The sequence below is a fragment of the Phalacrocorax carbo genome, chromosome 23 (genome assembly GCF_963921805.1).
Source record: "Phalacrocorax carbo chromosome 23, bPhaCar2.1, whole genome shotgun sequence".
NCBI lineage: Eukaryota > Metazoa > Chordata > Aves > Suliformes > Phalacrocoracidae > Phalacrocorax > Phalacrocorax carbo.
In genome coordinates, this window is record NC_087535.1 from 7,765,402 (window position 1) to 7,780,281 (window position 14,880).

Genomic DNA, 14,880 nt, shown 5'->3' on the forward strand with positions numbered 1-14,880 from the left:
GGTGGCCGCGGTGCTGGCCCAGCCTTGACTCTGCCAGACCCGGTACGTGGCCGAGGCAAGCTCAGGTTGGCCGTCTGCCTCAGGCACCTCTGCAGATCGGTGTGCTGGGAGCCGGGGCACCAGGCCGAGCTTGGCCCCACGCTGTGACTCATGCTGTCCGCAGCACCAGAGGATGCATCCTTCCCTTGCTGCCTGGGGCTGCTGCAGCCACCCTGCACCCCGCACCCCACGCGCGCCAGCAGCAGCACGTCCCCAGGCTCCCGCCTCAGCCCCCCAGCTTGCTGCCGCCGTGTGGGGCCAGTATGGGCACCCGCCAGGGTGCGAAGGGGTTAATGCGCCTGGGGCTGGCCTGCGGGGAAGGAGCAGCCTCTCCTCCCTCTTCACATCTGGATTTAATAAGGAGCATTCCTGAGCACTGAGGTGGAGACTGCACTCTCCGACGGCCATGGGGCCCTGGCGCTGCTTGATCCTCCTGCCGCTCCTCGCCGGGGCCCTCCGCGCCCAGCAGCAGCAGTTCATGGAGTACGTGGAGCGGCGCCTCACCCTCCTGGAGGTAGGGTCCCGGGCCCCACTTCGCCCCACTTTGCCCTGCCACAGGGCTCCCGGGCCCTTCCTCCCTGGCGGCCGGCAGGGCTGGGAGCAGGCCTGGGGTGAGGCGGAGCTGGGGATCGGGGCAGAGCAGAGCTGCTGTGGGGTGCCCCGGCCCCCCACCTCACCACAGCCCACAGAGCCCAGCATGAGCATTGCAGGCGCGGGAGCGTGACGGGAGTGGGAGCACCGTGGGGGCATCGCGGGGCTGGGGGCATCGCGGGGCTGGGAGCATCGTGGGCGCAGAAGCATCGCAGGTGCAGGAGCGTGGCAGGATGGGACCCAGAGAAACAAGCACCAGGGTTGCGGTGCCGTGTGGCCCCAGGGGCTCCCACGGCCACGCGCAGGCAGTGGGATGGCTGCCGCGGACGGGCTGAGAAGTGTGGAGACCTCAGTGTCCCCTTGGCTGCCCCAGGAGAGGATCTCACAGTGGCACGACCAGAGCAGCCGCTACTCCACGGAGCTGCGGGACTTCAAGAACCAGGTGCTGGGGATGCTTGAGACGGCAGAGAAGGAGCGGGAAGCGATGCGGTCAGAGGCAGAGAGCGTGGCAGTGCGTGTGGACCGCCTGGAGCGTGAGGTGGACTACCTGGAGACGCAGAACCCTGCGCCGCCCTGTGTGGAGGTGGACGAGACGCTGATGGAGAAGCAGGTGGCCACGGCCAAGCAAAGAAAGAATGAGAAGTACACCAAGCTGACAGGTGAGGGGCTGCCATGGCTCCCTGGGGAGACGGTCCTGGGTGCGGGGTCACCCAGGGCCTTCCCAGCCCACCCACATCCAAGTCTGCCCCGGGGACACGCTGTGGCATTACGTCCCAGCAGGGCATCTCTCAGATGTCTCTGGCACAGAACCCCGTGTCCCTGCAGCTACCTGGGAACCACATCCAAGCCCCAGGCCAGAGCCTTGGGCTTCTCCAAAGCCCTTGGGGCAGGGCCGGGGTGAGGGTGGCCTCCCCTGCCCACAGCGTGGGCACACAAGGGGACTTCTCAATGCCACCAGGGACAGCACCGCAACCTGCGCAGCGAGTGTGCAAGGCAGTTGCCTGAGGGCTGGGGCGGGATGCAGCGGGACCTGTGTGACGCAGGGTGGGAGCAGTCCCTGCTGCAGGGCCCAGTGGCTTCCAGGCTTTCACTGCTGCCCCACTCTTGCAGACTGCAGCGACACCATCGCGAGCGTCAGAGCCATGAAGATCCTGAAGCGTTTCGGCAGCACCTCGGGACTCTGGACCAAGGATGTTGCAGGGAACTCCGAGAAGATCTACGTCTTCGATGGCACTGCCAACGACACCGTGTATGTCTTCCCCCGCATGCGGGAGTTCACCCTCTTCTCTGCCACCCGCAAGGCCTCCCGCATCAAGCTGCCCTACCCCTGGGTGGGCACCGGGCACCTTGTCTACAATGGGCACCTCTACTACATCCGCCAGCAGGGCTCCTTCCAGGTGATCAAGTTCAACCTGGCCAACAAGACGGTGGTGGACAGCTCAGTGTTCCCAGCTGAGGAGCAGATTCCCGTCTTTGGGCTCTCCCCTTTCACCTACATCGAGGTGGCAGCGGACGAGGAGGGGCTCTGGGCCATCTACGCCACCAAGGAGGACGAGAAGAACATATGCCTGGCCAAGCTGGACCCCACCTCGCTGGACATCGAGCAGATGTGGGACACGCCATGCCCGCGGGAGAACGCCGAGGCTGCCTTCGTGGTGTGCGGGGCACTGCACGTGGTCTACAACACCCGCCTGCCCAGCCGCTCCCGTGTGCAGTGCGTCTTCGACGTCAGCGGCACGCTGGCCCCCGAGGACGCCTCCCTCGTCTACTTCCCCAAGCGCTACGGCTCCCACTCCAGCATGAAGTACAACCCCCAGGAGCGGCAGATCTACGCCTGGGACGATGGCTACCAGATTATCTACCGCATGGAGATGAAGAAGAAGCTGGAGGTCTGAGAGGCCATTGCAGGGCAGCCCCGCAAGCCCAGCCCCCTCGCCCGGGCAAGCGCGGCTCTGCCCATGCTGCCCCATGGGGCACAGCCGCCCCCAGCATGGGACGGCTCCCTGTCTCCCACCACTGTGAAATGATGAAATGCTGGACCCGTCCCCCCACCCCTGGCCACCCCCCACCCACAGGCACCAGGCCTCCCTGCCCAGGACCACCCTGCAGAAACCTGGACTAATTTAATGAGATTTTCTTCTCTGTGATATAATGAATAAATACTATGCAGCGACCTGCAGCCACCTGCTTGGGGGGAGCGCGGGGTGCTGGGGCCAGGCTGCCAGAGCCGTGAGCTCCACACTGCCCCAGAGTCACCCCAAAAGACACTTCCCAAGGGTGGGGTGTCCGTGCAGGGCTGGCCAGAGCGGTGAGCACAGACGGCTCCTTGGGCTGGGGGTCTGGGCTGGGGGATTGGGCTGGGGCTTTGGGCAGGGACATATGTTGGGCCTTTGGGCAGGCTTCTGCTGCAGTGAGTGGACCTTGGAGCCTGGCCAGGGCCAGCCTGTTTTGCATGTACAAAACTGTGAGCAAACAGGAAAATCCTTTAATCTGAGAGGACAACTGGAGATTTTCCTCCCCTGCTGGGGGGGCGTCCTAGCCAGCAGGCACCAGATGTTGCTGATTTTCCGAGTTCATGTCTAATGAAGCACGGTCGCCTTACCCCTGCAGCCACAGGCTTGCCACAAACCCTTTACATAAGGCCCTGGTTCCCCTGAGCCCCTTCCCGTCCCTGTTTCACCGGCACCGAGTCCCCGCATGGCCCCGCAGGGGCAGCACCCCAGGGGAGCGGGGGCAGGACAGGGGCTGGGAGCCCCTCGGGCTGGCAGCTCCGGCACCGGCAGGGCTCGGGAGCCCTGTCCCCAAGGCCAGGGCCGGGGCTGCAGCAGGCACCTGCTGGGCGCAGGCAGAGCCCCCGCGGCCGCCGCGCCACGTCCTGCCAGTCCCCACCGTGTCACCCAGCGGCGACTGTCCGACAGGGGCCTCTTGCACCGCACCCCTGAAGCGTGCAGGATGTGGCCCATTTCTGGCCAGACGTGCCGTTGGTCCCCCCAGAAACCTGGATTTCCTGTGGTTTGTTCCTGTCACAGTGTCCTGCGAGCACTGGGGCTGAATTACGGTGCCATTAAGCATCCCTTTTTCCCATCAGAGACGGGCTCTGGGGACTAACGCTGACCGTGTGAAGCCACGAGCGGTCTGGCCAAGCGGGGGTCGCATCCCGCCTGCACCGGCTCAGGGCCCCCGAGGGCCCCGGAGCTGCCCGGAGCCCTGGAGGGGTGCCAGCCCCACGGGGAGCACAGCTGCCAGGTGTTTGGGCTCTCCTGGGGCCACCTGCCCTCCAGGAGGTCCGGCACAGCCATGCCACCTCCACATTGCCGTAAAGCTGGGCCTTCGGCATCCCCCGACACCCACCTCGAGGCAAGCTGTCCTGCGATGCGGAGGTGACTTGATGTCTGCTTCAAGTTCTTCTGTATTATAATTAAAATATCTTTTGGTTGCGCAAGAAAAATGTTTAAATACACACTTTGAATGACTGTAATTGGATGGTGCTGAAAGTTCAACACACAGTGCAAGTCAAGCAGAGAAATTATCCAAGTGTGAAGGACTATGTGAACTGTCAAGTTAATTTATAACCCTTTTCAAGATCAATACCTATGGTAGCAGAAATATAATTTTCAGAAATTGCACAATTGTAAATAATTATGCCGATGCTTTCTGTAGCTTGAATTAAAATTGACGGGGCAGTAATGATTTTGCACCAGAAACCATCTTCTAAGCTGAAACAAGTCATGCAAAATCTGGCACTCGCTCTCCTGAGACACCGGTGCTCGCCTTGGCATGAGTGGGATGGGGGTACAGCCACTGGCAGCCGTTGCCAGAGTCCTGCTTGTGCTAAGCATCACGTGTTCATCAAGTATTTTAATCTCTTTAGAAAATCTCGCTCATTAGGCTTCGTCTTGGCAGAGCTACGAAGCCCACGTAGCTGGGCGGCTGGCCTGCGCTGCTCGGGGTCCCCCTTGGGAGCCCCAGCTGCCGGGAACAGCCAGGAGCAGACGCAAAGGTCAGCCCGTCCAAAAGGACACGCGCATTCCTTCTACGAGAGCTGAGACCCTGCGCTTTGCTCACTGCCAGAAAACTGCTCATGAAGCAGCAGGAAAACAGATTTCTCTCTACACGGGCTGCCCGGGAGGTGCAGCCCCCGCTGGCTCACTGTCAGCCCTGGCTCACACCCCTGGACGCAGGGATGGGGGGTGTCTTTTGCTGTACCCCCAAATGCCGCCACCTGCTCTGGGTGACCGCTGCCGCCTGTGCCGGCAGGGACGCGTCTCAGGGACCGGGGTGCCGCGGGGTGGGGAAGTGGGGCTGCGGCGGGGCCCCTGTGAGTGCCAGGAGGGTCCGGCTTCTCTCCTTTGGGACATCTTTACTAGCACGGGAAATCGCAGGTACGAGGGCAGGCGGGGGCGCCTGCTGCCACCCCGCAAAGCCCCAGCGTGACGAGCGCCCGCAGTTACCACATGCTCACGTGGAATTTGTTTTGCACAAACTCTCTGGGAATGAGAAGCAAAATGGAAAAATAGCTGCAGTGCCTGATCGGCTTATAAAGCGCAGCACTTATCTAGCACTCCACATCTTCAAAGTACTTCAAGAAACGTCAACTAATTAATCCTTGGAATAACTCCCATAAAGCAGAACAGCATTATCTTCATTTGCTGATAAATACTTAGACAAAAATCACATGCTTGATCATTAAAAGTGGTTCAACTCCGAGCTGGCTGAAGGCGGCTCGGGCGAAGAGAGGCAGCTCCCTCGCCGCGGTCCCGTGCGGCCGCCGGGAGCCTGCGGGGGCCGAGCAAACCCCAGCGAGCCCCGGCTCCCGCAGGGCAGCTGCCCTCACCGGGAGCTGTGACACGGGTGCGGGTAGCAGGACCCGTGGCTCAGCCCCGCGCTGCCTCCCAGGATGGGGTCAGCCCAGCTCGGCACCTTCTCGTCCCGCTGGACACGAGTCTCTGCCGTCATCCAGCTTTAAAGACGACTGCGCAGAGTGAGAGACCTCAGAGGAAGCCTATCTGAGCGGCTTGCCTGCCTATTAACCCACAGAAGAGAGGGTTATTCACAAAAGAGAAGAGCAGCAGAGGTTTGGGATGGGCATTCGTATTTACTGTGGGATGGAAATGCGCACCTGCTCCCCCACCTGCTGCGGGCTCCTGCCCCAACCCCACCAGCCACCCCCACCAGGCACCGCACAGGCTTTGCTTCTTGCAAACATAGGAGTTCGTCTCCTGCTACGGTTTATTGATTTCTTTTTTTCTTGTTTAAATATTTATCAACCCCGTTAGGAGAAAGCAAAGGTTGTGCCACAGCTGGGGGGACTGTCAGGGCCCTGAGTGCCCTAATAGGTGTCAACTGCCCCCGCCAGCCCCACGCGCTGCCCTGCCCGGGCTGCACCAGTGCCCAGGTCAGCCCCTCGGCCGTGCCGGGGCTGCCCGGTGGGGGCAGTGCCCGCCGGCCCTGCGGGGTGCCGGGACCCCCCGTGGTGCTGCCTCGCGCCCCTCTGCCCTGTGTGGGAACGGGGCTTTTTGTTGATTTGTGGCTGGTCCCAGGTGCTGTGCACCGCCCCAGGCTCAGGGCTGCCCAGGTCTCTTCCCTCCCAGCCATTCCCTCTGAACCAACAGATTTTCAAGAAAATTCAGCCTCGTCTTCAAGGTCACCGACGGCGGAGACTCCACCTCGTTCCAGTTCAGCCGTGGGAAGGGTACCGGACAGACAGACCCTTTCCCCCGCAGAAGGTTGTTATAAACAGAAAGGTAGGGGTTGGACGGGACCTCTGGAGACCATCTCATCCGAGCCATCATTTCCAAGCGCGCGGTCCCATTCAGCCGCCTGCTGGAGGGGGCTCTGGGGCAAGGGCTGCCCCTTTCCCGTGCCCCCCACTCCCGGAGCTGTGGTCGCGGCCGCCTGTGGCTGCAGCACGAGATGGCTCGTGGCCCTGTGCCCCCTCCGCGGGCTGCTGTGGCTGGGCAGCGGGCAGGGCAGCCCCTCTGCCACGGCAGCGCTTCACAGCGGTGTTATCACTTTCCGTAATGAGGGGTTAGTGGAAAATATGCTAATGTGACTGCTCCAGTGAAGTCACTGCTTTCCTTGTGAGTCTGCAGCTCCTTGTACTTTAATTGCCAAATATTTTATCTCTTTAAAGAAGAACCTCTGTGAGTAATAATCCCTTTCATCTCTGCTTCTCTTGAAAAACACTTCTTTTTGGAAAGCAATCTGATAAAGTAAATTGAGAAGTTGTACTAACAGTAGGAAAGAGAAAGCAAGACCTTCTGGCTATTTTTTTCGTCTTCTAATTCTCAAGTATATTGGCTTTTTTTTTTTTGTCCCTGACTTTTCCAGCTCACAGGAGCTATTGATAACGTGGAAGTTCTGCATGTAGTATTAGAAACCAGGGAACTCAAATTAAAAGCAGGCAACTTAAACAAGTGTATTATAATGATCCTATTGTATTGAAACAAAAACGGGAGGATAATTTCACTTTCTTAATGGCTGGTTGGCAAGTGTAATCACAGGCTTTTAACTTCAAATAGATATTTCTGCCCACTTAACATCTGGTTGAGGTCTAACTCGTCACACATGAACTGGGAGGCAACAAAGCACTTTGTCCAGGACTTTGCAGCAGAAGTGGGAGGACACTGGAGCTTGAGATGATCTCAGAAGAGCTAAGAGGGACACGCGGTGGCAGCAGCTAGCTTACGGTCCTTTGCACTTTCTAATGAAAATAGAGAATAAGTAAAACCAAACTCACCAGGAATGTTTGCTTGGCGCTTTGTTGCAGAGAGGGAGAGCTCAGGCCTGTGGCTTTGTGTCAGTGTGGGCTGGGCTGGAGCTAAATCCACCTCTTGCGAGCACTGCTGAGACTGGGGTCAGCCGGCCATTGCCTCCTGAAATGGAGATAGTCTCCTTCCTCTGAAAGCGGGATCTTCTGACTAATAACAGGGATTTTAAAATGTGTCCTTAATCACAGCTCTGTGCTCTTTCTGACTTCCCCATCCTCAGTGAGCTCAGGGCTCTACAAGGCAGTTTGATGGCTTGCCCAGGGGTGCGGGTGCAGCGGCGGGGCTGCAGGGGTGGGAACCAGAAGGCGCCAGGGGAGGCTTTTCTGGGAGGCTTCTCCATTTGCAGGGATGTCCCTCACCTGCGCTGGGAGGCCCAACCAGGGGCAGGGGGAGCATACCTGCGGGTTCCCTCATCCGCAGCCATTTCTGCCTGGGGGAGACGAGGAGGAGGAGGATGATGAGAGATTTAAGGGTGAGCGTGTTGGACCACAGCTGTGTGCAGCTGTGTTCAGCATGCCCCCACTTCTCCCAACCCTGCTTTTCCTCCTCAAACACCAAACCTGGCTCCTGCTGTACCCTCTGTGGCTCAGAGCTGCCCCTTGTCCCTCGTGCCTCCCACCACCAGCCCCCCCCAGACCCGCCGCAACACTCACAGCCCCCCGCACGCTCGTCGTCACTTGTGCTGTGTTGGCGGAGCTGTGCTGCAGCTCAAACGAAGGGACAGAAACTGAAATTTTTTTTAAAAGGTGATTGTGCAGAGTTATGGGGTCCTTGCAGGGATGCCTGGGCCCCTCCTGGTGCTCGGCTTTCCGCTCCTTCCTTTCCTCTTGACAGGAAGACTAAAAGTCTCAATTTCGGAGCTCACAACCCTGTCAGAGGAGCTGTGGTTTGTGACACACACAAAGTTTCACTGTTTTCTGGACAGTTTCATTTACTGTTAGAATTCACCGTTGTTTCAGCACTTTGATCAAGCTGGATTACTCTGCATGCGTTGCTCCCATTTGCGGTAACGTATCTGCCTCCAGCCAGCAATATCCAGGGTATTGCTGACATGAGAAGACCCACGCAGGCAGCTCATACCATCCCAGGGATTTCACGCATCCTGTAGTCTACATGATTTCACTAGGATTTTCTTTGGGGTGTTATTATTACTAATTCTATTATTATGAAAGATGTTTCCTGAGGACAGAAAAATACTAGCTCAGCTATTCAGCTAAGCAGTTCTTTAATTTCTCTCCTCTCTGAAAATCAGGTCCCCAGAGCCTTTCCGGAGTAGATCTGAATTTTCTAAATAATACATCCTCCTGAGGCAAAAATGCTGAGGGGTGCAGCGATTCTCCCTGTGCAAAGAAGGGCTTGGGTTTCCCTCCCCAGCGCTTTGCCCTGGCGCTGGCTGCGGCCTGGGGGTGGGCTGCAAGAAACACGAGATGAAGTTTTGTTTGGCTGTTTGCCTCCAACTCCCCCGCCCCGGCTGAGGCTCAGTGAAACACCGCGTTTGGGGCGTCCAGCCCCCCTCGCCTTGCCGGTGCCCAGCCAGGGAAGGACGAGCGGGGCAGGTGCCCTGATCTGCCGGGGGGCTCCCGGCCCAGCCAGCACCCACGGGGGCACCGGCGCTGGGGTGGCACAAGGGTGCAGGGCCCCGTGGGGGGCCGGAGCAGCTGCCCCCACCCCGCCCCAGTGCAGCACCCCTGGCTGTGCTCATGCGGGGACCGTGTCTTCCTGCTGCAGGTGTCTGACAACGTGGAGGGAGATATAACCATGGTAACTGTGATTATTACGGAAAATTGCTGCCATTACTACAGAGGTAGGGTCAAAACAAACAGAAATTACCAATTTTTCTGTTTCTGATAAAACACTGAAGTGTATTATTGACTCACTAATTGCTCAGTTAAACAGGTTTCTCAAAAATTACCTACTAACCCTTGGAAATGAAAATGATGCAAAGACATTAACACTTCCATGGAATTGCCTAGGCAAGGAAAAATGAAAAGCCTGATTAAATCAATGAGGCAAAGCCACTGGAGGAGTGTCTGTCCGAGGAGACCAGATGTCTGGCGCAGGGGTGCAGCGAGCTGAGGGGCAGCTGGCCCGTTGTGCTACAGGGGCTGATTTGGAGCTGAGGTGCTGCACCAGGGCGTCCCCAGCAGAGCAGGCGGGTGCACGGTGCAGCCCTTCCCGCTGGTGCCGGTGCTGCAGCGGGGTCCTTCCCCAGACCCACCTGCAAGAGCCCATGGACACGCGTGTCCCTGATGCATCCCAGCTTCTGCTCCCAGGGGGCACTTGGTCACCCCGCTGATCCGTCAGTCCCCCAAAGCAGCACGCTTTGTTCTTCGTCCTTTGCCAAGAAGCAGCGCTCACAGGCTTAATAGCTCTTAATTCAAGCTATAAACTTCTCCTGGCTGCAGAGATATTTTAGCACTGATTTAGAGCAACGGTGCTTCGCAGCTCACCCAGCCCCGGGCTGGCAGAGGGGGACCAGGGCTACGAGCAAGCAGAGATAAAGGTGAAGTGCTGCTGCGGGGGGAGAGCTCTGGCACCCGGGGGGCTCAGGGAGGCACCGAGGAGGGGCAGGGCAGTGGGACAGAGCCCCCTGCCAGGCAGCGGTGGCGAGGGGCGGCAGGAGCCCACTAGCCAGCGATGGACTGGGCAGGGGACCCGCAGGGATGGGGTAGTAGCGGTGGGGCAGACAGGCAAACTCTGAATGGGAAAGCAAGATTTTTAACACGTAATTAGATATGCCACTAGGGGGAAAATGATAACACAGAAATAAATGTTAATCCATCGATTATTTTGCAATGGAAATCCAGTCCCTGATCTCCAGGTATCTGCTCCTTGCCAAGTGTTGGAGTCCAGCCCGTGACTTTTACAGTCATTCTCATCTTTTAGCTTTCATTCCCTTTTGACCTAAAATTACTTCAGGCTTTGCAACCTGGAGGACACTTAACAGCCAAGCACACAGGTCACAGATCAGAGCTGTGCTTTGCAGCTAGCTCCTGCCAAAGATTGCTTCTCACAACTTTGTTCTAAATTTTCAATTCTTCCTTGAGTGCTGTTTTTCAGGAAAGCAGGGTTTTAAATGAAAAGCAGTTTTCCCCAACTGAGCCACCTCCAATGTCAGTGTCATCTCCCGTCTCCTGCTTCCTTCCATTCCTGATCCACGCTTGCCTCAGAAATTGAAATGTTCAGCTTGTTATAGAATAAATGAAGAAAGAAATGCAATTTAATCAAGAGGCATCAGTACCAATACAGCCCATGAAATTTTGCACAGCTGGGGTGCAGTGTCACCATGCCGTGCATTGACGGTGCCGTATCCCCCCGCGATGTTCAGCTGTGCAAACCAGGCAATTATGTGCCACTGATTTGCATTGCTGGCTCTTCCATTTTTCCCTTCATTGCAAGTGCCACTTCCACAGGCTTAGAGAAACATACAATTTTAGGAAATAATTATTTTCGTTGCATCATCAGCTCCATGCCTGCTGCTGGGAACTCTCACTGTGGGAGAAAAAATCAAGTCTGCCAGGGCCTTTGGAATTAGACCTGGACCCACAGGCAAGCCCTCCTGGGGTGCGTGGGGGCCCCGGCTGGCTCGGGTGCTGCAGCCACCCCCGCACCCCCGTGCTTGCCGCGGGGCAGAGATGCAGCCGAGATGGCCTCGCTGCTGTCATGGGCTTCTCTGCCTGGAGCACAGGTCAGGCACCTTTGCTGGGCAGAGGCAACACTGTTTGGGGTGGGAAGGAGGGCATTTCAGATTTCAATTCTCACATTTTAATTCTTCCTCTGGCTAAAGAAAACCTTATTAAATCAGTCTCTAGCCAACTGTGGTTTGTCCTGAAGGATGCCTTTTGCTGACTTCTGACAATCCTGCTTCTGGCAGCACAAATACCCATTGCTGCTGGGACTGTGCGTGCTGTGGAAAACATCTTATTTCTTACTGATCATTTGCACACAGCAGACAAATCCCGAGCTTCAGAAAGGAGCTTGATTTTTAAGTACTATGGACTTATGACAGAAAATAGTGAAGACCTCCTTCAGCATTTCTGACATCTTTGCTTGCTTATGAGAAGAAGGCAGTGCCAGCCTGGCCGCCTCGCAGCCCCAGCACCATCACCCTCCGCAGCAAGCCAGAGAGAGCTCATCCCGCACCATGAACATCTTAAGCCATCCTTTGTTTCAGAGCAAGGGATCCAAAGAAACTGCTGGAACTGCTGCCTCCATCTGGCACGGCTGGTGTCGTGCGGCGGCGGCTGGTGGTTGCCGTGGGACAGCTCTGGGTTGAGGTGTTTCGTGACTTGCTGCAGTGGCCACGAGTGCTGTGGGGTAGGAGATGTTGCTGTGGAGGCTTTTGAATACCCAACTCAGCAGAACGATGTTGGACGCTCCCTTAGCGCAGCAGCGTCCAAGAGCTCCAGCCCTCGCTGGTGGCATCGCCTTGGAGCGATGAGCTTGGAAGGACCCTCTCCCATGCCAGCACCAGCCCATTTCTCTGGAATACAACCAACCTTGGCCTCTGTTTGCACAATGCTGTTTAGGGGCTTGGTGATTTTTTCATGTTGAGACTGCAGGAGGGAGAAGTGCTGCCCTCCCTCTGGGGCCAGGGAGGGCACAGCGTGAATCCACGAACCCATTCCTACATGAGTCTGCAGAGACATGCCACTTCTGCTGCTTCATCCCCCGATGGGTTTGTGAAGTGTGTTGAGGCTTTGGGCAGCTGGGCATTGTGCTAGGCAGCAGCTATGTCCGTGCACAGGAGCCTGAAGCAGCTGGGTCCCCTCTCCCAGGACAGCGCTTGGCCGGTCCTGAGGCACCGCAGGTGCTCCAGCCTTGCAGCCCAGCACCATGGGTGCCTGAGGAGAAGAGTCCTCTGCCGCCCCGGGGGCTGCAGTAGACTCCCTCCTCCTCGTGTTTGGGACCCTGCTGGCATGAGGCAGGAAGGGAAAAAATCCCTCTGCGCTCACGGCACAAGGGCCGGGGGCCAGCGCCGTCAGAGGGGGGCAGGCAGAGGCTCGGCAGCCCTGCAGAACGCACACAGTGTACAGCAATTAGAGGTTCATTAGATAAAGCCGAGGTTACACAACAGGCAGAAAGGTCCTCCTGGTTTCTCCAAGGATTATGTCCTAGAAAAACTGCATTAATTCGTCTCCAGCAGGCCGGGGCCGCACCCAAGCGCAAGCACTGAATTGCTGTGCCTGGTACAGCAGCCTCTGGAGCAGACATGCTGCACTGTGCAGCGCTGAGCCGGCCGGGGGTCCTGTGGTGCAGAACCAGCCCTGTGGGACCAAAGCCCCTGCCGGGCTGGTGCAGAAAGCGAGGCTGCTGGAGGTGGGAGGGGGAGACTTGGAGGGTGCCCGGGGCTGGAGGGGTAGCCAGGGCGGTCATGGGCCTCAGGAGGAAATCAGAAGTGCAATGAGCAAAATCCTCCTTCATTTCTGTAAGCTATCCAAGAGTAACACCAGCAAACTAACTTAATTAAAAAATTACTTCACTTCCGCTCTGTCCCTCCTGGCAGTGAAGAAACCCTCATCTTCGCAGGCGATTTGAAATGGAGAGGGATGTGCCGTTGCTAGCGGCAGATTAGAATAGCCTTCCGCTTTGGAAGCAATTAACAGCCCAGAAAGTATTCACATATATGAATTTGATGACTGGGTCACATCTTCCGATCACCACTTTGCTATGGGACTTTCCCCTGCCTGCCGGGGGTCCGGCAGTGCCCTGCCCCAGCAAAGCGCCGATGGCCTGTGCCCGCAGCCCCTCCCGGCTGCCGCGCCCCGTCCCCACCCTGCCCCGAGCCCACGGCAGCGCCAGGATCCCGCAGCTCCTCCAGCCCCGGGAAGGACCGCGGGGATGGCGGTGCGCCTGGCACCCGCAGACGGGAGGAGACGGGAAACGGCCGCTCTGGGTTTGGGGGCACTTTCTCGCCTAATCGCATTTTTGCCTGTTATTTCTGATGCTGCAGGTTACCGCATCTGCACTTGGCTTTGGTGCTGGCTGTTCCCACGGCAACGGAACATGCTCTGGATTTGCCTTGACCCATTCTGAGGTACTTTATTAGCTTTAATGAACTGCATTTTTAACATAAGCCTACACTGTATTTTTGAAATATATGTGCTTTAAATTCCATGTTTTTAATTACAAATGACACGGGAACATAAGATACATAATTATATTTGCATGACTAACTCACTGTCTTAAAATAGATATAAAAATAGAGCTGTAAAATGTAATTACAAATTATCTTTGACAAAAGTCCAGGGGCAAACAAAAACATTTCTTGAACATTCAAGTAAAACTACTGTTGAAGGCAGACTGCAGAGGTCTGTAAGCCAAGCAGAGCTACCAGGATGCCTCTGGCACATCAACTAAGATCCAGATTTTCTAAGAAGAGCCAAACTCCACTTCTCCCAGGCTCACCTGCAGCACTGGCCTCTTGACAACCCTGATTTTGGGGCGATGCTCACCACGGCAAAAAAAGCAGACTATGTTAACCTTTTATTGCAAAATGAAGGCTAGCTATTTTTTGCTGTGGAGACGTTAAAAAAAAAAAACAAACACCAGCATGAAAGGAAAAAAATACTTCTTCCCTGTCTGTTTGTAGCACTCAGGTGCTGAGTGTGTTCGCATTCACCATGAGACCTTTGGTCCAAGACAAAACATCTCGGGACTGCGCCCTCCCAGAGGGCACGTGAGCAAGGGGCAGCTCCAGCAGTGACTGGTGTTGCTCCTTTATTGCAGCGAGACACCCCCCGAAAGCAAGCCTGCCCTCTGAGGGGTCCCCACCTCGCTGACGCTGCCGTTTCCTGGGCACGGCGTGCTGGAGATCACCGGGACCCGTGCCAGCTGCAGCAGTGTGGGGCGGCCGCTGCCCGGGCCACGCACCCCAGCCCGGCGCGCAGCGACAGCAGAGCAACCGCCTGTGTGCATCTCGGAGCTGAGACCCTATAAATGACAAACAGAGCTTCTAGTCCCCGGGAGGTCATCCTTGCGTGATGCCTTATAACTAGAAATTACAGCCCTGACCCAGCATTTAAATAAGTGCGCAGTGGTATTGATATACGTGATCTTAATGGCAAGGAGAATGATCAGGGCCCTGGGGCAGAAAACCTCTGGCAAAATGAGACCAAGAACTCTAGGACTGCTAGATTAGAGAGACAATTAAGAGGGCAAATAACAAAAGTGAAAAAAATTAAAAACTAGAACTAGAGAACTGAGATAAGGATCTCAAGGAATGGGGCTGTACTTTTCTCAGACGAGCTATTTGTTTAATTACCTCATAAGTGAAGACGAAAGTATCTGTACTGAAGCCACTTGGACTAAAGACTGAAGCAGGATAGGCATGTGTAAGGGAGTGGGTATACGTGATTACATACTCTTTACAGGCTACTCAAGAATTATGTGTAAATAAAAGGTTTTCTAAGATAATTACAGAGCATGTTCGTTTATTTCTTAAAACCCAAAGCCTAAAAACCCCCAGTTGTTTTCTTTC

The 14,880-nt window shown here is 56.5% G+C and overlaps 1 protein-coding gene and 1 long non-coding RNA gene across 2 annotated transcripts; both read left to right on the forward strand.

Moving 5' to 3' along the window:
- Positions 1-381: 381 nt before the first annotated feature.
- Positions 382-2,803, forward strand: OLFML3 (olfactomedin like 3). The gene is made up of 3 exons (XM_064472433.1): positions 382-553; positions 1,004-1,289; positions 1,741-2,803. The coding sequence occupies exons 1-3, from the start codon at positions 446-448 to the stop codon at positions 2,523-2,525; spliced, it is 1,179 nt and encodes a 392-aa protein (XP_064328503.1). The 5' UTR covers positions 382-445; the 3' UTR covers positions 2,526-2,803.
- A 6,313-nt stretch (positions 2,804-9,116) lies between these two features.
- On the forward strand, positions 9,117-14,819 carry LOC135316965 (uncharacterized). Its single transcript, XR_010376146.1, has 3 exons — positions 9,117-9,204; positions 13,354-13,437; positions 14,130-14,819. It is a non-coding gene; the product is annotated as an uncharacterized LOC135316965 (long non-coding RNA).
- The last annotated feature ends 61 nt before the right edge of the window (positions 14,820-14,880 follow it).

What these genes read in the sequence shown, in the direction of transcription:
- OLFML3 (XM_064472433.1), top strand. Translation starts at nt 446, where the DNA reads ATGGGGCCCTGGCGCTGCTTGATCCTCCTGCCGCTCCTCGCCGGGGCC. An exon ending in GGCGCCTCACCCTCCTGGAG is followed by an intron (nt 554 to 1,003) that starts GTAGGGTCCCGG and finishes TGGCTGCCCCAG; the next exon opens with GAGAGGATCTCACAGTGGCA. An exon ending in GAAGTACACCAAGCTGACAG is followed by an intron (nt 1,290 to 1,740) that starts GTGAGGGGCTGC and finishes CCACTCTTGCAG; the next exon opens with ACTGCAGCGACACCATCGCG.